The 25,431-nt window shown below is 34.0% G+C and overlaps 1 protein-coding gene across 1 annotated transcript in view; it reads left to right on the top strand.

The window, feature by feature from the left end:
* LOC129938333 (uncharacterized) overlaps window positions 1-25,431 on the top strand; it is an 89,459-nt gene that overhangs the window by 54,506 nt on the left and 9,522 nt on the right. Inside the window, exons 17-20 of the mRNA XM_056045816.1 lie at window positions 16,284-17,231; window positions 17,319-17,466; window positions 17,533-17,794; window positions 17,858-18,028. Of these exons, the coding sequence (XP_055901791.1) occupies window positions 16,284-17,231; window positions 17,319-17,466; window positions 17,533-17,794; window positions 17,858-18,028 (1,529 nt within the window). The remainder of the gene's footprint in view (window positions 1-16,283; window positions 17,232-17,318; window positions 17,467-17,532; window positions 17,795-17,857; window positions 18,029-25,431) is intronic.

Raw genomic sequence — 25,431 nt, 5'->3', positions numbered from 1 at the left:
TATATGTGACTTCTTGCAGCTCTTCTACTTTGTTCTTTGCCAATTCTGTTGTTTCATGCTGGAAAATAAACTTAATAGGCCTGGAGTACCGTGTTGATGAGGTCCTTTCATTTTGCCAAATAACAAGTTGCTGATTTTCTCCTGGATTGTTTGTTATCAATCGCATAGGAACTAAGGACACAATGAAGATACTAGAATCTTTAGAATTTCCATGAGAAAAATGTTGTTTATATTCTGACTGCATTGAACCATCCAAGCCCCAAATTATTTTAAGAATCCGTTTCTTGCACTTCCAAACCTTCCTTTTGAGCATCTCATAGCCTATTCACAGTTTGATCAAGTAAAGCCTGCATTTTGATATCAGCAACAGTCTCCGTAACAGTAATATGTTCTTTTGTGCGTAACATTCTTTTTTGGCGAGTTGTATTTTTTTATAAGCCGGAAACTTTGATTTAGCATTTAATCGTATGATGCTATATTGGTGTCTTGTAAGTTTGGCTTCAACAAACATCGGCAAAGCTTCTCTTCCAGAAAGTTGTTTTTTCTTAGCGCCTTAAAAACTTCTTGTACGCCAACCTATATTTTGCAGCTCTTTTGGGCGAACTGGTGCTCAAACCTATCACAAGTTTAGATGCTTCCACTTGCCTTGAAGATCGTAAACTCATTTGAGTAGCAAAGTTAGTTCTTCAGCTGAGTGTTCTTGTCTCAATTCCTCAGTTTTAAAGCGTTTGGTTCTTTGTGGAAATTCATCGAAACTTTTACAAGGACGACCCTTTTTTTCTCAGAAATTACATAATTCTTGAAACTAATTGCAGAATCAAGCAAAGTCTTATTAGAAATATTTTTCCTCTTTTCTACAAATTTTTGCCATCTTTTGTTTTGAAATCGAAAATGAAAAATGTAATTCGCTTTCGCAACAAAGGCCTAGAATGATCCGGACATTTCGTACGAATTTCAACGAATTTTTAAGATTGGATTGCCGAGGTTAAGTCACCTGATTCCTTTATATGTTGAAATAATGTACGTCTTATAATAAAAATTTCAGTTGAACCTGATCCTACAACAACAACAAAACAGAAAAAAATATTTTTAAAAAAAACATATTTTTATATAGCCGAGACCACAACCTCTTGGAGAAGCGATATCTTCAAAAATCGCAAAGAGGCGCAACTTTTTATTGAAGTAACAACAAGTACACATAACACACGATCAAATAATACACATTTCGAAGACATGTTTTGACATGTTCATATATAGAACCTTACACGAAAACAAGGTAAAACAAATTTCTTCAATAATTACAATCCATTTTCAAAAATTCACCAACATTTTATTTAACAACACAAAAATATAATTTTACATAGATATTGTCCAAATACCTATGGGAATTAAATCCATTTCAAAAAAATATGTGTACAAATTAATAAATTGGTAAATAATTGACTTTAACACTTCCTAGTTTTTTTTACTTAAATATTGCTGCTAAATCGCTGCTCAGAACGCACAACTTCAGACGAATGACGTGGTCAAAATACAAACAGCATGAACAAAAATAATAACGCACTCGTAAAATTAGTTCAGTTAACTGTACAACACTGTAATATTTTTTTTGGATACCCCAATTTTTTTTTTTGCCAAGAATTCATGCATTTGGCGCCTGTGGGAGACGGTGCGACATGCTACACAGCACGGCAACATTTTTTATTTCACGTACGGGGCCGGTCAATTGGCGACCTAGATCGTGCGATTTAACGCCTTTAGACTATTTTTTGTGGGGCTATGTTAAAACTCATGTCTATACAGACAAGCCCTCTTCAATTGACACATTGGAAAACAACATTGTAGCAATTATTCGTGAGATACCGGCCGAAATGTTGGAAAGAGTATGGCAAAATTGGACTAAGCGGATGAAATAATCTTCAAACATTAAATTATATTGACCGTACTATTGATTCAAATAAAGATTTCATGCATTTTTTTGAATGTTGTGTGTGTGTTTTTTTTTTGAAAAACTTTCCTATAGCTTTTTAAAAATCACCTTTTAAATTAGCCTAGTAGCTTTTTCTCAGCAGAATTTCTTCTGAATTCTACACCTTTTCAAAAAATATCTCAAGATTCTATAAACGATAGTCTTAAAACTTAACATTTTAACCGACCTAACAATGCCTTATATTTTATGAATTGTATACATTTTTCTAATGCCCCAAGGCCATTCCCTACATATTAATTTGATTCTTATTTGTTTTTAATAGTCATTTAAAACAGTTTACCGACCAATCAGTATTTTTGTTCCACATACGGCACATTGAACTTGAATTTCAAAACCTTTGTAATTCATAGTTAGGCACAATTTCTAAAAATATTTTGATACAAAATCTACTGAATTTTTAGTTTAAATTCATTTTTGTATCGCTGTTTGATAAAATTGCCATATTTCGTATTAATTATATTATTAAATATAGATTTTAATCACATTTCAATTTGTTTTATTTTATCTTTTACAAGTATCCGCTAGTCTGGCAAAAACTTTAACATTTTTTATTGGAAACAAAACACCAACAAATTAAGAAACAAAAGAACGATTAAATTAATTCAATAAAATTATTTATAAAAATTTATATTCATGCATAATAAATATGTGCCCACATAACTAAACAAAATAAATTACCATTTCCGCAAAGCTGACCAACTACTAACGATACTCTGAGTTGGAGTCTGAGTCTGTCACTGTATGTCGCAATGAATAATCGCTGTCAATTAATGATGCAATTAAAACACAAAGAAAAAAAACATTTAAATAATGCAACAACAAAAAGAACTCTCGTTGCAATTAATGTTGAACTTTCTTTATTTTGATCATAAAAAGTAAATATCTTGTGCGTGGTGTTTTTATTTAAAGCCACCGTTGCCATTTCAGCAGTGTTTGAGGATGACATTCACTTTCTCGTGAAAATGATTGCAATAATGCTAAGAAATACATAAACAATCTTAATAAAAGTTAAAAAATGTTCATAATCTACAAAACCAAACATTTTGGAGCCTGTAAGACAACAGATGATTTCCTTTAGTCTTGAAAATAGTTTTTCAATTGTCAATAATATTTCAAATTTTAAAATGAATTGAAATGAAAAAGGCTTTGAAATAGGAAATAATTTCTCAAAAATCATGAGTTGTGAAATATAAAATATAATATTGGTACGTTTTTAAAACTAATTGCTTTTGAATAATAAATTACCTAAACAAACAAAATATTACATAACTTTGTTATTAATATGATGAAAGTTCAAATATTTTTATTTTTTTTTTCAAATAAATTGCATGTAATAAACAGTTTATTGACTTTGAGGCACAAAACAAAAAAAAAATCAAACAAATTTAAAGGTTATTGATCTTTTTCGTAAATACTAAAGAAATAACTTAACAAAATTATATTATTAGTTAACAATAACTTAAATAGATAATTTTATGTAAATTTGATACAATTTACAAGATATTGTTTCCAATAACATAATTTTACACAAATGTAAAACTTTAATAGATTGATCATTTTTTTAAATTGGAAAAATTTGATTATAGGGTGTTCCAAAAAAAAAAAAAAAAACATATCACAATAACTTCAAGTTTGATGATCACTTTCCAAAAGAAATTATTCTTAAAACAAAATGAGCCAAAGTATTCGGGTGTAACAAATTCACGCCAAGCTTTGAAATATATATTTAGAAAAAACAATAATTCAAAAAAAGAAATACAAAGTAATATTAATCACAGTACTCTGAAGAGAATTGGCATAACGCTTCGTTTCTTACATACTTACTTACTTATTTAAGGTAGAGCTACAGAGTACTGTGTGAACTAGGGCATCACCCAGTAAACTTTTTCATCTAGCTAGGTCGATAGCTTTATGTCTCCAGTTGCGCACCCCAAGTTGGGTAAGTTTAGTTTCCACTTTTGCACTCGACCTGATCCGAGACCTTTCTCTACTGCCCCGTTTTCATGCTCTCTACGTGACTTTTATCCTTATGGCTGAGTCTACATCGTTGTACAAATGTACAACCAACACAGCTCGTCGTTCCTGCTATACTCACCTTCTATGCATTGGGGAACGTAGATTACACGAAGAACTTTTCTCTCGAAACGACCAAATTTGCTTTCATCCGTTTTTGTCATAGTCCATGCTACTTCACCGTATAGCAGGAAGGGACACTTTGGTCCCTCAAAAGAGGGCCTTGCTACTCAAATCCTTCCTTAACCCAAACAAACAGCGGTAAGCAAGTGTAACTCTTAGTTTGATCTCAGCGCTGGTGTTGTTTTCTATGAGCCTATTTAGACAAAGTCATTAAGTACCTCCTCAAAGTTACGTCTGTCTATGACGACGTTTTGACCAAGTGTCAGTGTTGTAGATACCTTCTTCATGATAGTCCTTTGTTTTGCCATTGTTAACTACTAAACTCATTTTTTCCGCCTCTGTTTTAATACTCATAAAAGCCTTTTCGACATCATGCTGAGATCTTCCAATTATATATCAATATCATCAGTATGTGTGGGTAATTGAACAAACTTTTCCTCTAGTGTTTACGAGGATCCTCCCCACTATTCTTGCAAGGACAATGTTAAAGAAATCGCATGACAGCATATTACCTATCTTAAGCCTTATTTGACATTGAGAGGTTCGGTTAAGCTGTTTTCAAGAAATACTCCAAAACTACAAATGGCTCTTTACAGTTATTCCCTGTAGATGCTGTGGTGAGTGTCGATCTGATGTTCTTGGGTTCTTTGCAGGATCTGCCGTAATGTGAATATTTGATCGACTGTGGACTTTCCTGGTCCAAAAACCACACTGATAAGAACCTATTTCTAAAAAAGCCTGATGGAACGTGGACAGCCTCTCCAGCCGAATCTCTTGAGTTACTGATGAAGACGCGCTTTCCGGGTTGCGAGAGTGATAACCCCGAACCGCTTGAAACCACAGAGCTAAACGTAGCTCATGTGGAGCAAGCCAATTCCGTTATAACCAGGGAAAATATTTTGTGGGCCATCAATACTTTTTCTCCATATAAATCCCCGGGCATGTATGACATACTGCCAGTTATGCTTCAAAAGTTACATGATGTGGCAGTTCCATGGCTGGAACAAATTTTCAAAGGATGCCTCCTTCTCAAACATGTGCCCATGTCAGACCAATAGCTTAACATCTTTTGTGCTTAAAACCTTGGAGCGCATTCTTGATTACCATATTAGAGAAATCCTAGTTGGGATACCTCCCGAAAGCTCTCAGCATGCTTATCTTAAGGGCAAATCTATGGAGACTGCCATCCATGAGATAGTGCGTATTGTAGAACAAACAATCCATTATAAAGAATTTACTCTTGCCACCTTCCTAGACATAGAAGGTGCTTTTAACAACGTCCTTACCGAATCCATACAAGAATCGCTCGTTAAGTTCGGTGTAGAAGACTTCACTCAAGAATGGATTATTTCCATGCTCAGTGTTAGGAAGATTCGAGCCACTCTAGGCAATACAATCGCAACACGTGTGTAGGGGAAAACCCCAGGGTGGTGTCCTTTCGCCTCTTCTATGGCTTCTGGTCATGGATACAATTCTCGCTAAATTAGAGAGATGTGAAGTGAAGGCGGTAGCTTATGCGGATGATTTAGTGCTATTGGTGTCAGGAAAGTACACCTCTGTGATTAGTGAAATCACGGAGTCAGCTTTGAAGAAAGTTAGCAACTGGGCCACGAGGTGTGAACTAGGAGTTAACCAAAGTAAAACTGAACTGTTGCTCTTTACCACCAAAACTAAAGTACCGACTTCACGCTACTTCGACTCAACGGTCAAATCCTATCATTGTCTTCCAGTGCAAAATATTTGGGAGTTATACTCGCCCCTAAACTAAACTGGAAACTAAATATTGAAGTACGGGTTAAGAAGGCCTGCGTTGCCTTCTTCGCCTGCAGAAAAACTTTCGGCAAAAAGTGGGGACTTCAGTCGAAGATGATTTTATGGACGTACACAGCCGAAGTAAGTCCAATCTTCCAATCTTAACATATGGGTCGATTGTGTGGTGGCCTGCTCTTAGCAAATCCTTTAATATTGATAAGCTAAAGAAGGTTCAGAGAACAACTTGCGTGGGCACCACAGGGGCCTTGCGTACTTGCCCAACGGACGCCTTAAACGCTATTTTGGATCTTCTTTCAATCAATCTTTTTATTAAATACATAGTTTCCTGCAGCGCTATTAGGCTGAAGGAATCAAACAGCTGTTTGTCAAAACCTTATGGTCACAGCAACACAACGAAATCGATTCCCTCAGATATTATCTCGGTAGACACTGACTACTGCACTCCTACTTTGAGCCTTAGTAAGGGTTTTAAGGTTATTTTCCTATCCAGAGAAGATTGGGAGGAGGACATCGTGTCGATAGGTTTCGACACAACCATCTTTACTGACGGCTCAAAGATGGAGTGCGGAGTTGGTTCTGGGATCTTTTCTGAGTCATTAAATGTAGCTAAATTCTTTAGGCTTCCTGACTTTTCTAGCGTTTTTCAGGCTGAACTGCTGGAAATAAGGGAGGCATGCAAGATACTTAAACAAAGCGCAAACCAAAACCGAAATGCGGCCTTTAGAGACAGTCAGGCAGCTGTCTAAGCCATTAACTCGGCCACATCCTCCTCTAAATTGGTCCAGCAGTGTCACCCTGATCTGAGTTCCGGGCCATAGTGGTATCGTGGGAAACGAACGGGCTGACGAGCTAGCCAGGCAAGGATCGGCCCTTCATAGCTCACTTGAAGAAATGGTTAACATTCCTCTTGGTGCTATGAAGGGTAAAATCTTTTCTATCTACTAAACTGAATCAAACCGAAGGTGGAGCAATTTACCCAACTGCATTATATCTAGGAAGATATGGCCCACCTATAATAAAACCCGTACAAACGATCTTCTATGCACGCCAAGGCAAGACAAAGCCAGGATTATTGCGGTATAGAACTTCACGGGAGAAATTGGATATCTCCTACAACACCTTTTGCCGTAGTTGTATAGTGACCAAAGAGAAAGTGAGACGATAATCCAATTCCTCTGAAAATGTCCTGCTTTAGGAAACACTAGAATGAAATACTTTGGAAAAGCATTCTTTTACCAACTTGATAAGCTATCTGAGACAAAGATTAGAGACCTAATCTTTTTTCTCAATGCGAGAAAATGGCTCTAACATAATCGCCATAAAGCTTCTCTATAAATCTTTCCCTTTCTATCACAGGTCAAACGAGTTTTTGGTATCAAAACGGCGCATTACAGCGCTAATTGGATCTCATGCTAGGCTGCCTTGATATCGCCATTTCTACTTACCTACCTAAGAACCTATCAGATTGTGGCCGATGAGCTTTAGACGTTCACAAATTATGGCAGAGAAGATTTTATAGGCGATGTTAAGTAGACTGATTCCTCTATAGTTGGTGCAGTTTAGAGGGTCTACTTTTTCGGGCAAACCATAGTAAGGTTCCATTCATCAGGCATGTTTTCTTCCAACCATACAAACAAATACTTGGCATTCACGCTATCTGCTCCAGGGTCTTTATTATACATCAGCTTCATATGGCAATCTTTACTTCATCTAAGTCAGGAAGACGGGAATGTTTGCTTTCGTCGTCTAAATATCATTCATAAAAAATAAATATTTGTTCAATACTTCAGTCAATGTTACAAATGTTTGCAATTTCCAAACATTTTGATGCATTTAAATGACACAATATGACCTTGCTGGTTATCGTCCGTCTTAAGTTCTTTTGCTAACTTTAAAGTTTTATTGAAAAAAAAACGGCGTAACGTCATTAGTGCAATGCGTTTGCGTCCAAAAATTGACCAGAAACCAACAAACCTGAGTTTTCGGTTAAGCTACCGGCTATAGCAGCGATATTCTTGGTTGTTCAACGTCGCATACAGTTTTGATTTTTCACATCACAAACATCAAACGAAGACGACTACTAAAATGTGCTTTTACCATTTGTATTTTTTTACAATTTTAATAAGTTCTTAAAGTTTGTATTGTTTCCTTTTCAGTGAATGTGTAGTTCTTATATGTCAAACGTCACATATGAGAGTTTCAAAAATGTCAGTTTCAAAAGTGACAGCTTCCTAAACAGCTTTAAATGGAATTTGTAATTACAAAATTATAATATGTATTATCCATTTATCACTAATTAGTACTTATCAATAGTTCAAATGTCAAGTTATCGTAACGGTTGTCATCATTTAACTAAACAAATGTCCGCAGATTTAAATTGTACGTTAGTTTCGAAATACTCATTGTAAAAAGATTGATACTTTTTTTCTTAACAAAACTAAAACTGAACTGGAAGATGGAAGGAGTATTTCCATGTAAAATCCCTGTTTATTAACCATTCATATTAATAAAGCGTTTGGTCAACACAAAAGCATTCAAATTGGAACTAATCTTTGTCAATTTGTATTAGTTTCTTTTTTTATTAAACATGAATCATAAAAGAAAATTTAAATAAAATATTCAACAGTAACGGTGTTAATTTAGTAACTCTTAGTGTTATTCATCATACTTAACTCACAATAACACCTAACTAACTTAACGGTATTGTAAAATATCTAAGCCGGTAACTACAGATTTAATTAATCATTAAAACAGACACATGTAGCTGGCTCATTAAGATTAATCTTGAACTTGTGATAAGTACATATACCTACATTCCTAATAATATAATAAAGATAAACGAAGTTGAATTGAAAACCTATAGATAAAACATATTTTGAACTTAGTTAAAGTTAATAACAACATAACAACTTATTTGTTAGTAAATTTATGTAATTTTTTTGTTTATTAAATGTTTCGAGTTCATTACATTCAATGATCGTACTTTCTAAAAGTGAATTTCTTGGCAAACCACTTATTTTGGTTTTGGCATAAAGAGAAACCAATAAATGATCTCCTACTACTGGCTATAGACATTTTGATCAGTGATCAACTTCAGCACGATCGACGCAACGACGCGATGGACTGACGGGACGCACGACGACATTTTTGCCCAGGGAATCAAACCAATTGAATGTAATTTATTCGATTCGAAAAAGATTCATATTACCGTGGATCGTGAAGTTGAAGTAGAGTGGTGATGAAGACGAAAATTGGACGTGTTGATTTACGGATAAAATTGCAAATTCCAACTGAAGTACGAATATTTTTCACATAAATGATGAATGAATAAAATAGATCAGGATAAGCCATTGATGAAGTATTTCTAATAATTGAGTTTAAATCTTAAATGCTTGAACTCTTTTAGGAATTGTAAATCGAGATAAGCTTTAATTGTATTATTACCAACTATAAATTATAGACAAGACATGTTTTTAATTCGAGGAGGGTGCATGCATGTAATTGACTTTATCAACAAATTACCTTGCACGAAGTATAAATTAAATTATAAGATGAAGTTGTTGATTGTGGTATATGAAATATATATAAAGGGTGTTTTTTGTTAGATAAAAAACTTTTTGATTTAATTAAAATCTTTTGGAGTTATAATTTAAATTCGATATGTGGTATATGATCGCGAGAGTTGGCTCTGACGTAGTCTAATCTGGAGGTCCAATTTTCAATGACTTTTTACCACATTTGTAGTCGTATATCGTTAGCAACGTTTGCAACGTGATCAATTATTTCGGGATTATCGGCGTGGACTTTATACAGGGTCTGGCAGAAGATCTCCCATATTAAAAAAGGCAATGACAAATAAATAAACAATTTAAAAGACAAATTTTATTGAATTATTTAAATTGAATACTGCCATTTTCTTCATATTTTCGTCAAACCTACAAAAGGGCACTCAGGGTTAAGGATAAGACGACACCAACTTGTTAGCTACTAGCAGTTCTATTTCTATTAAGTAAATAAAATAGTCTAGTGGCCAATTCACGAGCCATAGTGAACAATAAATTTTTGTGCATGTAACGGTGTTTATTGACGTATCCGCTGAAGGTGAGCTTCAACGCTAAAATAAACATGCTGAGGTAAATTAGGATCATCGGCAATCTTGTTTTTGGCCTATGCACCGAATCTACGCCTTGCTTAGTAATACTGTTGCTTCAATTCCTGAGATTTCAAACAAACATCCAAATAAATCCCTTGACAGCTAACAAAATGGCGTGCACTTAAAATAGTGTTAAAAACTTACAGTTTTTTGTCTCTAAGAAAAACACCATTTATCTACTAAGTAAAGGACATGTTTAAATAACTTGGGAGATGCAATAGTTTTTAATTTTCTATTAAACGTATATTTAGAAAATAGGAAAAAATCGTATTACATTACAATATCAAATTCAAATAAGAAGATCAGCTTTTCTACAACGTTTTCACCGATAAGTAGAATTCGATTTAATGAATTTAATCGCGGATCCCTATAGAAAGTTTTCAACAGGACCACTTTTAAAAAAAAGAGGCTGGGATGCGACCCACACTGATAACTTTCCATCCCGTCTGTCGATTTGTCTTGCTTAAAAGTTTGTCTATATGTACTAGTATCGATTTTACCAAATTTGCGTACTATTTTTTATAGATTTTATTTTTTATGAAAAAACGGACTGTTGGGTTTTTATATAAAAATCACTGAATATTGAAAACAATATTTTCTGTAAAATAAAATAAGTTTGAAGCCAATATTTTTAATTTTTGAAAAGCTATTTGAGTCGAAAGTAAATTTTTACCAAGTTTTAGTATTGTTTTTTTTAGAGTTTTATTTATTGTAAAAAAACCGTCAATTCGATTTTCTTCAAAATTCTATCGAATGTTATAAACAATATTTTCTATAAGATAAAATTAGTTTGAATCCAATATTTTAAAGTTTTGAAAAGATATTTGAGTCGAAAATCAATTTTTACCAACTTTTGTTAATTTTTTTTTTAGGTATTTAATTTTTTGTACAAAAACTATCAATTCGATTTTTTTCAAAATTTTACTAAATGTTAACAACAATAATTTTTGAAAGGTAAAAGTAGTTAAAAGCCAATATCTACAATTTTTGAAAAGATATTTGAGTCGAAAATCAATTTTTAGCAACTTTTATAAATTTTTTTTTAAGGTTTTTATTTTTTGTAAAAAAAACTGTCAATTCGATTTTTCTCAACATCTTTCAGGATTCTTAAAACAATATTTTTTATAACATAAAATAAGTTTGAAGTCTAACTTTCAAGTTTTTAAAAAGATATTTGAATCCATATTCAAATTTTACCAACTTTTGTTAATTTTTGTTCGGTTTTTCAATTTTTTCTAAAAAAACTGTCAATTCGATTTTGTTCAAAATTTTACTGAATGTTGAAAACAATATTTTTTGAAAGAAAAAACTAAATTAAAGCCAATATCTCAAAGTTTTGAATATATATTTGAGTCGAAAATCATTTTTTACCAACTTTTATTAATTTTTTTTTAGGTTTTTATTTTTTGTAAAAAAACTGTCAATTCGATTTTTCTCAAAATTTTACTGAACGTTGAAAACAATATTTCTTATAAGATAAAATGAGATTGAAGCCTAAATTTCATGTTTTTGAAAAGATATTTGAATCGATATTTAATTTTTACGAACTTTGAGTAATGTTTTTTTTAGATTTTTATTTTTTATAAAAAAAACTGTCAATTTGATTTTTCTCAAAATTTTATCAGATTTCAAAAACATTATTCTCCGTTGCTCAAAATTGTTTCGGTGATGAAATCATATGTAAGTCGTTAAATTTAGGGGGTGACAAATTTTTTTTTTCAGTTTTTTTGATTTAGAAAAAAAACCGTTAGATAGATTTGTTTCAATAAATATACTTCTTTGAGATCACGTTACAGTTTATTATATAAAATTTAATTCAAGTCTCTAGCGTTTTTGGTTCGTAAGATATTTAGGGTTAACCAAAATTTTCACCTCTTTTTCAAACTGCTATGGTAAAAAAAAACCACCCACGCAATTTTCTTGAGAGCCCTTTCTGCATCTTTCTACCTTATTATCTGTATAACAAAATTTATTTGAAGTCGATATCTCTTCTGGTTCTTGAGCTATGAACGACGAAAAAAACGTCGCGAACGTACGGACGTGACAAATCGGACCCATTACAATAACTTCCTATGGGAAGTTAATAAACTTTGTAATAATTTGATAATCAATCGCATTGTGTGACAAATTGCGCAATATTGTTGGCACAACATTACATACTCGTAGAATCTTAAATGATTAATTTTTGGAAACAAGAGAATTTCAAACTCCACGTTTTTGAGAATTGTGTTCGCTACAAATATGGAAATTTTTCGTGTTGACGAAGCCATTTAGCCAAAAATAAGGTTCATTACTAAACATAGTAAAATGGACGACATTCCTTATGAGCTCCGTGAACATGTTTATTATTTTTAAAGTAAGTTTCCACAATTTGTAACTTAAAGTAATTCGCACCAATGCAATCCGACATTCTTAACTGTCAAGCTATAGACACAAAACATCGGAGCTTCACAAGCAGTTTAAAAGAATTTATACAATGCACAGGTTCAGACGATATAAATAAGGGCCTTTAAAGAAGTTCAAGATTCTAGCATTTGATTGGTCATCTGCCAAATAATTGCCTTCAAGTTAAGACCACTTTATTAAAAAGATGACTGGAAAATTAGGCAAGAAAATATCCCTAAATATCCAGCCAAGCCTACTTATGTCAAAATGACAGTTAATCATATTTTTTCATTCAACTGAAAGCCGTACTTTATTACTCTATTATTTATTTTTTCCACAATTCCATTTAATGTTTTTTGTAAAAGGGTTCCTTGTCAAATCTGAAAAGTTATAAGTAATATTTATTTAAAATAAAAAACACAAGTCGTATTGGACTTGTAGCTTACCAAAGGATTGTTTTTTAGATAATGACTTTTTCGGTACTGAACGGAAGTTAGAGGTTATTAAAATAAAGTTCCGAGTTTGGAATGTATGACAATAATTGAAATCATAATTAGCTGCTTTGGTCAAAATGTACGTTCAAAGAAGGAAGTTAACTGCAATTGAAACCCCTTATGTTGTCTGAACCTGCCCAAACCAATTAAAGATATTATAAACCTATCTTAAATTGTGAATTATTTCTTACTTTAGGGTGAAAATGTAGATGAAACGAAAAGTATAGTATCGTTCTTTTCAAGTATTTAGCTAAAAAAAGAAATCGATAAAATGTTGAAGTTTTGCTTTTATCGAAGAAGTTAAGACAAATTTGTCTTCGGGAATTTAAAAATAATAAAGCGGGGAAACATAAGGAACAAGTAAATGTGTCATGTGAAACTTTTCGTTCTGTTCGATTCGATTTTCTTTCTTTTGTCCCAATTTTTGTGACACAAATTTAAAGTGCCACATTTGGTACCTTAATTCAAATCTACATTTTCTTTGAGTTAATATGAAACTGTTTCTTTATTGATGAAACTTTTGATTCTCTATAAACAGTTGTGAGTAGCTTTAATCTTTATTCAGAATTTAGGACTAGGTATGTAGGTATTATTGAAAACATATTCTTTTGCAAATTAATTCTAATTTGACCGCTTCACTGAAAAGCATGTTCTGGCCAACAACCAAAAAATGGATTTGTTCAGACGATAAACGGATTTAAAAGTAAGGCAAGTATCTAGTATCTAATTGACAAGCTGGCAACAAATTCCCTTCAAAATTGACAAAAATCATCCTTACAAACAAGTCAAGTCTACTTATTTCAAAATGTCAATTGGTCATGATTTTTCATTCAACTGAAAGCTGAACTTCATATCTGGAGGATTTTTATTATTTAATGCACAATTGTATTTGAGGTTTAGTGTAAAAGGGTTCAATACCATATTAAAAATGGTAGGTATACGGACTTTTTCGTTACAATACAAAACACAACTTGTAAGGAGTTTATAGTTGGTTATATCATTATTGGTAAATTCTGTATTATTAACTAGGTAAAAGATTGTGAAGTAAGGTTTCAATTTCAAATAATGCAATTGACTGCAAATTAAATCCCTTATGTCGTTTAAATCTGCCTTATGAAATGTTCAGTTCTGTTCCATAGGACACACAAAAACAATAATTTAACCATTAATGGCTTTGCAAGATTGAGTGTTTTAAGATGTTCTAAGTAATTAAAAAAAAAATAGTACCAAACGATATTTGGTCTTACAGCTTCAGGTTTTGATTAAAATTTGACGAGGTGTTAAAACTTAAAACACAAAATCCTATTCTACTCTGTTAAATTGTATTCAAATATTTGGAGGCGTTTTTTAGGTCAATAAAAAATGCCGAAATCGATGACATGAAGGAACTTATTTTAACTTCCCATAGGAAGTTTTTGTGATCGGTCCGTTTGTTTGTGTTTCGACTCAAATATCTTTTCAAAACTTTGGGATATTTGCTTTAAACTATTTTAACTTATAAATTAATTTTTTTTTTAATTTATTTTTAAACTTTCAGTAAAATCGAATTGATAATTTTTTCGTAAAAAAAATAAAACCTGCAAAAACTAGTACGCATATGCAACTAAAAGTAGTAAATATTTTTTCGACTAAAAATCTCTTTAACAAAATTTGATTTTGAAATTAAGCTATGTACATAAAATTGTTTGTAATTTTTATTTTTTAGAATAATTCAACTACGAATTTTTTAAAAAAAACACAAAAACCTACAAACCTTTTAATCAAGACAAAATGGGAAGCTATCAGTGTGGGTCGCATCCCAGCCTCTTTTTGCTGAGAATTAAAAAGTTATACCAGAAGACCAAAAATTTCATTGAAAAGTGCTGATTATTAACCGTCTATAACTTGATTATTGGATAATAAAATGTGTGTTAAGTGACTGATTAATTCTTTAGGCAGTAGAAAAAAAAAAACGTTACCAAAGTTAGCTTAAAATATCCGTTAATTCGTTACATCATTACTCGTTGGAAAATCTATCCATAGTATAGTAGGATTTTACACAAATATCAATACCAATATCCATAGTATGAATAACACCGATAAAAGTTAGAGTAGAATCTTACTATGGATGGTTTTCTGAAATGTATACGAGTCTCGTATGGATCTTATCTTATTTCGTTCTCAAATGTTGGAATCAAGTGTGTTTTCCATTGGGGGAAAAATCAATCTATTACTGTTGATATTATTTAGTTTTGTTAGTGAAACTGGACTAACTGTGCTTATTTTGCAGAGAAAATAATAGAAAAGATATATATTTCCAGAAAAGGTTTATTTCAGTTTAGATTAAATAAATCCTCATGGTGTTTCCACCGCACAAGAAGATTTAAGTTTGGTAGCATTTTCCCAAATGGAAATGGTGTTTGGATGTTTCATATGAAGTGCAAGTGAGAAAGTTTGATTCGTGTTAGACAATGAAAAACTGAATAGTTCAACACCATATAATGCTACCTACTCCATGGGCATGATTTTAAAATTTGATTAAAACAAAACTATATTTTGTATACACAAACATGCAAAAAAATGGACCGTAATGCGTATCTGTAAAACCAACTCCTCCACACAAGTTTTTCTTCGCAAATTTTGACTCGGCTCCGATTCCCGACCGGAATCTAGGCGAATCAAGCTCATTTCAACTCGATTCAGGTTATATTAAGAATTGAGGCGAGCTTTAAGCTAGCTTTAACCACATGTTACTTCATCTGTAATACTCATATATTTATTTAATAAATAAACTTTTCGGTATTAAAGGCGCTGTTAAGTTGAACTAACTTTAAGCCGTTACAAGTTAAAACTTAGAAACAAACAAAAAGTATTATTCTTAAACATTTTTTATGGAAAATATATTGAATACTCAATGGAAAAAACAATCTTCCATCTCTAATTTAAATTTAAAGGGCTGTGTCAATATATGTAAGTCATTGAAGATAATAAAACGCAACTTATATCTTCACTGATATATAAACTATTTTTAAATTTGTTTTTTTGTGAAAAACGATGTAAGTATTGACGAAAAGTATGATGTTTATGATGATTCTGAAAAACGACGATATGCCTAGTATTTTCCAAAAGTTTGCAACAACCCACAAAATAGTCACCATAAGCATCGACTTACCCCAGTTTTTTTCTTTTAGAAAAGCCATAATCTTCTTCTACTCTGTTTCCCATGATTTGACCATAATGTAATTAAAAATCGCACCAACATCGCGACAAAATAAATCATTTCCAAACCTACCAAGCCAACTAAATCAAACAAACAAAACAACTCAAATGTGATACTTAATTACTCAAAATAAATCTCTACAAAATTATAAATAATTAAAAACAACCCACAAACAAAAATGAAATTCACCAAAAAACAACCTCCCCATGGCCACAACAACAACCGCCATTCCCTCTCATCGGCCTCAGACATAGCAACAGACATCATGTATCCGCCAATTCAACCCAAAATCCCGCCAGTCCGGCCGAGATCAAGTCTCTCCACGGACGAACATCACCGTTTCCGAGATGCCCAGATCCACAGCCGGAAACGTTCCAACACAATATTCACCCTGATCGGCTTCTGTGTGTTTTTGTTGGTTTTAGTTGCATTCCTGTTGGGGGCGCTGGTGTATGTAGGAAGAACTATAGCTGCAACAGGTATGTCAAATGTGACAGTTCTCCTGGAGGAGGATGACATTTATGGAGAACAAAAACAAAGCGGCAAATTTTTATTTTCCAACGATTCTGTGATAAATCAAAAAACGAAACCAATCATTTTATTCCCATCCTCGAATAAGATTGATAGAAATAATTTGAGCAACGGGAAACCCAAACACACAACAATGCCCAGTTTGAGTGCGAAAGTTATGTCGACGTCGAAGATTCTCAATCAATTGGGCTATCGGCTCCCGAAGGAGATACGCCCCAAACACTACAACCTCTTCTTGAATCCGGACCTCAAGGAGAAAACATTCTCAGGGAATATCACGATTAAGTTGGAGATTTTGAAGCCTATTCAGTTTATTCCGGTTCATGCCAAGAAGCTGTCAGTGGAAACGATGGAAGTTTTGGCCTTGTCGACTGGAGATGCGGAGCCCCAGAAAATAAAACCCTCTCTGACGTTCCAGCATCCTCAGCTGGAGTACTGGGTGACAGAGTTTTCTGATCCCCTGAAGGAGGGCAACTACTCGTTGAAATTGAGGTTCAATGGCAGCCTGACAGACCGAATTGTTGGGCTCTACCAGAGTTCGTACAAGGACAAGGCGACTAATGAAACTAGGTGCACTTTCACTCACATTTCTTTTTTTTGATATACACCTTTGACTTGTGTTTAGGATGACTAATTTGTTGTTTCTCTTTTGTCTAGATGGATGGCTACATCGAAATTCGAGCCGACTTATGCCCGTCAAGCGTTCCCCTGCTTCGACGAACCAGATATGAAGGCTTTCTTCGAAGTTACCCTGGTGCATCCAACCGACGGAGGCTACCATGCCCTTTCGAATATGAATGAAGTTGTAAGTAGAGACTCGTGGAGTACCTTTGAATCTATGCATCTAACGTTATTTCTTCCCCCAATTTAGAAACAAACTGTGAAAGGAAATGTCACTGAAGTAGTCTTCGCTGACAGTGTCCAAATGAGCACCTATCTGGCTTGTTTCATTGTCTCTGATTTCCATCATAAAATGAAGAAAATAAACGCCGCCGTGGGATCAGATTTTGATATGCGTGTTTTTGCCACAGCGGCACAGATGGAGAAGGCAACCTATGCACTGGATACAGGAGCCACTATAATTGAGCATTATATCAATTATTTCAATTTGGCTTATCCTCTTCCTAAATTGGGTAAGAAGTTGGTGAAGATTGTCTTCTAGTGAGTGTATAACAATTGTATTCTTTTTTTTGTAGATATGGCAGCTATTCCTGATTTTGTGTCAGGTGCAATGGAACATTGGGGCTTAGTTACGTTCAGAGAAACTGCATTGCTCTACGATAGCAATACCAGTTCTAGTGCAAACAAACAGCGTGTGGCGACAGTTATCGCTCATGAGTTGGCTCATATGTGGTTTGGAAATTTAGGTAAGTTCAAAATAAAGATTATTATAAGCTGTAACGTAAAGACAAATGGAGATACTTTTAGATACCGTAAGATATGTGGTCCGTTGTGATACCACATGAATTTAGAGATCTACCTTAATTTTTAAAGCAGTTACAACTTGTTTTGAACCGTTTGAGACATTAGATGTCAGAATTTCTTAAATCACTAGGATCAGAGTAGTAAAAGTCTCCAAGGTAGAGTTTTCGTCTTTGTTACAGGTCAGGACATGAACATAGAAAGTGAGGCACTGTCTCGTCTTCTTCTTCATCTATGAACCTTCTTCAAAAATTATTTAAAGGAGCTCCAGGCCGAGAAGCATGCCTACCCACTAAGCAGTGTCCCGGGAGGACACTAATGTGTAATCTACCAACCGAAAAGAGTTGCTTAGAGCGTTTAGCATTAAGAATTCGCGAAATTAATTTATTTAATCGACGAGTGGTTGTAATAGACTTTCCGCCAGTTTCGGGCTATTAGTAAGGTTATTGATACTGTGTCTAATGATTTTAAGGCAGCTTGGCTATTTGAAAAGATGTATGACTATATCCGTAATCGATTCACGAAAGATAAAAGGAGTGACCTATATTCGGTCCGTCGGAGTAAACGACATCACCAGGACACTTGGAAGTTTTTGTTGAATAGTCGGTGAAAGATTATGGAGTTGCCAATATTATTATTAAGCTAGAATAACGAATCTTACAAACGCATTTATTTCCAAAGCTTGTGGGTTTTGAAAATAACGTCATTCAAATAAGGGCCTTCATTTTTAATGCATTAACGCAAGTGGAACACAAATTGTTCGTAGAGCATTTTTTAACATAACAGTTAAAATGCTGTCGAATTGAAGCTTTCAGCTCTTAAATCCGATTCCGTTCAAATCTTTTTCACAGCTGGCTATAGCGTTCCCCGTTAACAGATTCATCGAAAAAAAAAAACAGAACCCAGACTTCTCCACTCCCATCCAAACGGTAACCTTCGGCTAATAAAGTAGCTTCTATTGAATTACTTCATTTCATTTATTTCGAAGAAAGATTAAAAGACTTAAAATATAAAAAAAATAATAAAAATAAAAAAATACAAAAGTAATTTTGATTTGAGTAGTGCAAGAGAAGTTTACTGCTAAAAGCCGTGGGCGTGGTTTTTTATTTACGATGCATTCAAAAGATCATTTTACAGACGAATTTTAGACACGTAAAATGGACGTTAGGTTATGCTGTATTAAAATGGCGGTAAAATAAGTGTCAAACCTCTAATTTCAAAAAGTCACTAGGTTAAAGAGGACCAATTGATTAACTATTGTGGATGATATAGTATAGTTTTAAAACTGGCCTGACACTAAGGTATTCATCTAGGTTCATTCCAAAAAGCATGTGACGCAAATGTAATTTTTTTTTAATAATTTAAGGGTATTAGAATATCTACTTTGCTATAATTTTACTGTAACAAATCGAAGTTTGTTTTGTATAATTTCTAATTTTCATTCTAAGTTTTTCTCTAAATAAAGTTTATATTATTTGAATTCGCCAAACCAACAGGTTATGGGCCCAGGAGAAAATTCAATAAAAAAAAAAAAATTAATTTTTGTTTGCGTTAAAGGAAGATTTTATTTAAATAAAAATCGCACGCGTTTATTGAATTGGGCGCATTGAATCGGTGTTTCTTTATTATAAAACAATATGGAAAATAATGTACAAAAACTGAAGCCATTTGATGGGACGAATTTTTCTAACTGGAAATACCGAATTCAAATTTTGCTGGAAGAAAAAGGTTTGGAGAAGTTTCTAGCAAATACATTGCAATCGTTGTTGGAGGATGTTCCTGCTAATGAAAATAGTATCAAGGCCAAAGAATCGTTGAAATCTGAAGAGAAGAAATGCAAATCCATCTTAGTTCAATGTGTTGGTGATTCTCAATTGGAATATATCAAAGACAAAATTTTCGCAAAGGAAATATATGATACATTGATTGGTGTATTTGAACGCAAGAGTGTTGCTGGCCAATTACTTCTGCGCAAAGAATTATTGACGATGCGATACAAAGATGGAGATGAAATCAATGAATATTTTCTTCAGTTTGATCATGTAGTGCGTGAGTTGAAATCGATTGGTGCAACATTAGAAGAGCTGGATGTGGTATGTCATTTGATTTTAACTTTACCAAAATCTTTTGATGGCTTAATTACCGCACTGGAAACGATGGATACAACTAAATTAACGATTGAATTCGTTAAAAGTCGTCTTTTGGATGAATGTGGAAAGCGTGCAGCTAGTAGTTGTAGGCGTACCATAAAATCAAGCGACTCAATGGCTATGCAAGCAGATCGTTCGAAAATAATTTGTCACAGATGCAAAAAGCCAGGCAACATCAAATCGAAATGTAAAGTTAATTTGTCGAAGAAAATTGATTCGTATGGTAAGAAAACTGCAGGTGCAAATTGTGCAAGAAAAAATGAAGATCCTGAATTCTTACTTTGTGAAGAACAAATGTTATCAAAGAGAAAGGCGATAGTGAACAACAATGAAATTGCGTCTAGCTGTATAAGTGAATCGTCAAGAAATAGTAATAAGGGCTTTGAAGAAATTAATTTTGTTCTTGATTCGGGTGCTACCCATCATATTGTTAATAATAAAGTTTTTTTCAACAATATACATACAATCGAGCCAATAAATATTTCAACAGCAAAAGCAGGTGATTCCTTGGTAGCAAAGCAGCAAGGCGACATTTCGGTCAAGACTTTCTTTAATGGAGATAATTCAACAAAAACTATTCAAAACGTCTTGTTTGTTAAGAATCTAAAATGTAATTTGATGTCAATTCGTCAATTAACTGACAAAGGCTACAAGATCACCTTTAATGGTATTGATGCCCTTATCTCCAAAAATGGTCAAAATATGTTCGCCGCTCGTCGAAATGGTCAACTGTACCAAGTCACTTTTTATGTTGAACGAAGTGTGTATGCTGGAATTGCTGGTGCGGAAAAATTGAGCAAAGCTTCGCAAACGTTATGGCATTTTCGTTTAGCTCATTTGAATGTTAATGATATGAAGAAGATGGTGAATCAAAACATGGCAACTGGATTGTTAGAATTAGGTATAAATAGTGCTGACAAATTTTGTGAATCGTGTGTGCTTGGTAAACAGACGCGTTTACCATATCCACCACGAAAGGAAATCCGATCTGAACGTATTTTGGAGCTCATCCATACAGATGTCAGCGGTCCAATGAATGAAGTGGCACATGATGGTTCCAGATTCTTCGTTGCTTTTACTGATGATTTTTCACGTGCATCCATGGTATATTTCATGAAGAAGAGAAGTGAAGTTTTCGAAAAATTTCAACAATACGTTTCTATGGCTGAAGCACAACATGGGCTAAAAATTTCGAAATTGCATTTGGATAATGGCGGTGAGTATTGCTCAAACGAATTTAAATCTTTTTGTGTCAATAAAGGTATTCGACTGAATTACACCGTGCCATACAATCCGGAAATGAATGCGGTATCTGAACGTTTCAATCGCACAGTAGTTGAAAAAGCAAGGACTATTCTTTTGTCGAGTGGATTGAGTCGTCGATTTTGGAGCGAAGCAGTTTTACATGCAAATTATGTTAAAAATCGCTCACCAACTAGTGCTGTTGGCAAACAATTTGCAAATAAAACACCCGCTGAAATTTGGTATGGTAAAAAGCCAGATTTATCTCATCTTCGTGTTTTTGGGTCGATTTGTTACAACTATGTACCAACAGAAAATCGTACGAAGTCAGATGCAAAATCACTTAAATGTTACATGCTTGGATATGGTTCGTCTTCACAGATGTATCGTCTTTGGGACATCGAAGGTGACAAGCTTGTCATGGGTCGTAATGTGACGTTCAATGAAAAATCAATTTTTGATCGTTTGAATTATATCAACATATTTGATTCAGAGGTAGCTAATTATGACATCGATGAAAAATGTGAACAAGAAATCCACGGTGCAAATTTGGAAAGCATCGGTAACATCAGTGACAATGTCCACAGTGCTTCAAATAGTGCTGATAACAACAATGATTTGCGTCGCAGTGTTCGTGAGAAAAATAAACCAGATCGATATGGATGTGCTTCATGGTCTGCAAACTTTGCACTTTCTGCTGAGGAATTTGTACAGAATGATCCGGTCACGATGAATGATGCAAGGAAGCGTGTTGATTGGCCAAAATGGGAAAAGGCTATTAATGATGAATATTATTCGTTGTTGAAGAATCGTACTTGGTCTTTGTGTAAGTTACCCACTGGTCGAAAGGCTGTCACTTGTAAATGGGTTTTCAAGTTGAAATATAAGTCAAATGGTGACATCGACAAGTATAAAGCCAGACTTGTTGCTCGTGGGTTCACACAGGAAAAAGGTTTCGATTACAACGAAACATATTCACCAACAGCCAAATTGACCACCTTCCGTATTTTATTGTCCATTGCTAACCATTTTGGATACGATATACATCAGATGGACGTTAAATGTGCTTTTCTAAATGGAAATTTAAAGGAAGACATCTACATGACACAACCAGAAGGATTTGTGAAAGAAAAATCTATGGTTTGCAAATTAAACAAATCGCTTTATGGGTTAAAGCAAGCATCACGGATGTGGAATGAGCGCTTTAATCAATTCATTCTTAAAATTGGTTTTAATCGTTGTCAATCAGATCAATGTTTGTACATGAAAATTGGAAATGGTATTGTCTGTTACATACTCTTATACGTCGACGATTTAGCAATAATTTCAAACAGTACAAAAATGATAAATGTAATTAAAACTGAATTGTCAAAAGAATTTGAGATGACGGATCTTGGTAAAATCAATTCGTTTCTTGGAATTTCTATTGAAAGAAATTTAAATGATTATTCAATTCAATTAAGCCAGTCAAATTACTTGAAAAATATTTTGAAGAAATTTGATATGAATAACTGCAAAACGGCTGCAAGACCAATCGAAAATGGATTACATTTGCAGAATGATGATGGCAATAATTTATCTAGTCAGCCATATAGAGAACTCATTGGATGCTTAACATATGCTACTCAAACAACTCGACCAGATTTATGTGCATCGACAAACTATTTTAGTAGATTTCAAAACTGCTTTACAGATGAACACTTTATGTATGCAAAACGTATTTTAAGGTACATACAGGGAACATCTGATATGAAAATGGTTTATCGTCGTGATTCTGAGGCTGATATTTTGACTGGATACGCCGATTCTGACTGGGCTGGTGATAAGAACGATCGCAAATCAACATCGGGATATGTATTCAAGGGAATACAGTAAGTTGGTTATCACAAAAGCAACCAACTATTAGCCTGTCATCAACTGAAGCTGAGTATTTGGCATTAGCAAAATGTATTTGTGAGGCAAAATGGTTGCGCTGTCTTTTAAAAGAAATTGGACATCCTTGCAATTCACCAACAACAATATTTGAAGACAATCAAGCGTGCATCAAGGTAGCTGAAGAATCACGTGATCATAAAAGAATGAAACATATTGATGTGAAATACAACTTCATTCGAGAATCTATTGTAAATAAAGAAATCAAACTCAAATACATCTCTACTAACAATCAAGTTGCTGATATAATGACAAAGGTTCTTGCAAAAATTCTTTTTCAAAAGCATCGCGTAAATTTAAATCTTAATTAATTTGACTATATTAACTAATTTTTCCAACTACTTTAATTTAAACGAAATTTGTTTTTTTTTTTTTAATTGTAAATATTAATTTATTGAGTTTTAGAATGTATAGCTTTAATAATCTTGTTTGTTTGTTACTAATTTGATAACTGATAAAATTAAGAGGCGGTATTAGAATATCTACTTTGCTATAATTTTACTGTAACAAATCGAAGTTTGTTTTGTATAATTTCTAATTTTCATTCTAAGTTTTTCTCTAAATAAAGTTTATATTATTTGAATTCGCCAAACCAACAAAGGGCACCCTTTATATGTTTATATTTAAACACAGTGCGCGCATTAGGAAAATAGGAACGGATTTAAAAGGAGATACCGGTGCACATTGGTCTTAAATTTCTGAACATCAAAATGGGAGGGAAAAACAGAGTTGGCTAAAGCATTCCACATTCTCGATGTGCGATTTAAGAAAGAATCTCTATACCTGATAGTACGCCCGAAATTGAGCTCAAGGGTAAACTGATGAGCATTCCTGGAAGTGCGAGTATTACGGCTAAATTGTTTAAGTGGTGGAATGCAACTGGCTAGTTCAACAGAACATTGTTTGTAAAAATATCGTTAAAACAACGAAAGCAATGATAGATTGCGGAGGGTGTTCTAGCGATGTAAATGTTTCATTTTTAAAGCCCTTTTTTTGTACTCTATCGAAGAGATTTAAACTTGTTTTAGGGGCACCTGCCCAGATATGCGAATTATATCCAAGCTTTGGACGGATGAAGGCTTTGTAAATTACAGCCAGATCAGAAGGGGTGAAAAATTTCTTGCACCGTCGCAGAAATCCGAAGCACCTGCCAGCATTTTTGGCAATATCAAATATATGATCGTTCCATAAAAGGTGATCTGTGATACACATACCAAGTACTGACAGTTGATTAGTTTCTTGGATGCAAGTGCCACTCATAGATAGTGGCATCGGGGGTGTGTTACGCTTTAAGGACAGGAGACGCGCATTGAGTTTTCGAAGCATTAAATTCTACACGGTGTTTGATTTCCCATTGTTAAATTCTGTCAAGATCAGAATCTAATGAGCTTATCATACAGTTCCGTTATATTTCCACATCCAAAGGACAAGGATGTGAATCTTTAAACGAGTATTAGAAGCTGAGGGTACTGTCGTCGGCGAAACAGGTAAATGGATTAGAAGTGGCACCCATAAGATCATTTATGAATATAAGAAAGAGAGTCGGAAACGGAGCCCTGGGGAACACCAGCATTTATTTTATGAATTTCAGATTTGTAACCATCCAATACTTCCTACTCTCACCTCCCCGCGGTCAACATCGGGTGCCTAGTACCACAATTGGAGATTGGGTTCCATCCCAATGGAAAGTTGTTGGTTGCAGCAAATGAGAGAGGGGAAGAGGTGTTTCCACTAAGGCACCTCTCCTTATCCAGGCGGCAGCGGACGAATTCTCGAGATAGAATCAACGGTGGCGTCCACAGTTCCAGTAAGGTTGAACTACTTAGTGAACATCTTATAGGGCTTCTTCGACGTATTCGGAGCCCAGGCCTGTAAGGAGCGGTTTATCCGACTCCCCTTCCTTGGAGTTATACTAAGGATCTGGCCCTCCAGGTTGGGGGTTGTGCCGTCGGGGTTACTTCCTGGCCACGTAAAAATACCTTAAGTTTCGAAGCACCAACAAGTCTCGGATACGGACGGATTCA

The sequence above is a fragment of the Eupeodes corollae genome, chromosome 1 (genome assembly GCF_945859685.1).
Source record: "Eupeodes corollae chromosome 1, idEupCoro1.1, whole genome shotgun sequence".
Classification (NCBI taxonomy): Eukaryota; Metazoa; Arthropoda; class Insecta; order Diptera; family Syrphidae; genus Eupeodes; species Eupeodes corollae.
The sequence above is the reverse complement of the archived record's forward strand: the minus strand, read 5'-3'. Positions and strand labels throughout refer to the sequence as shown.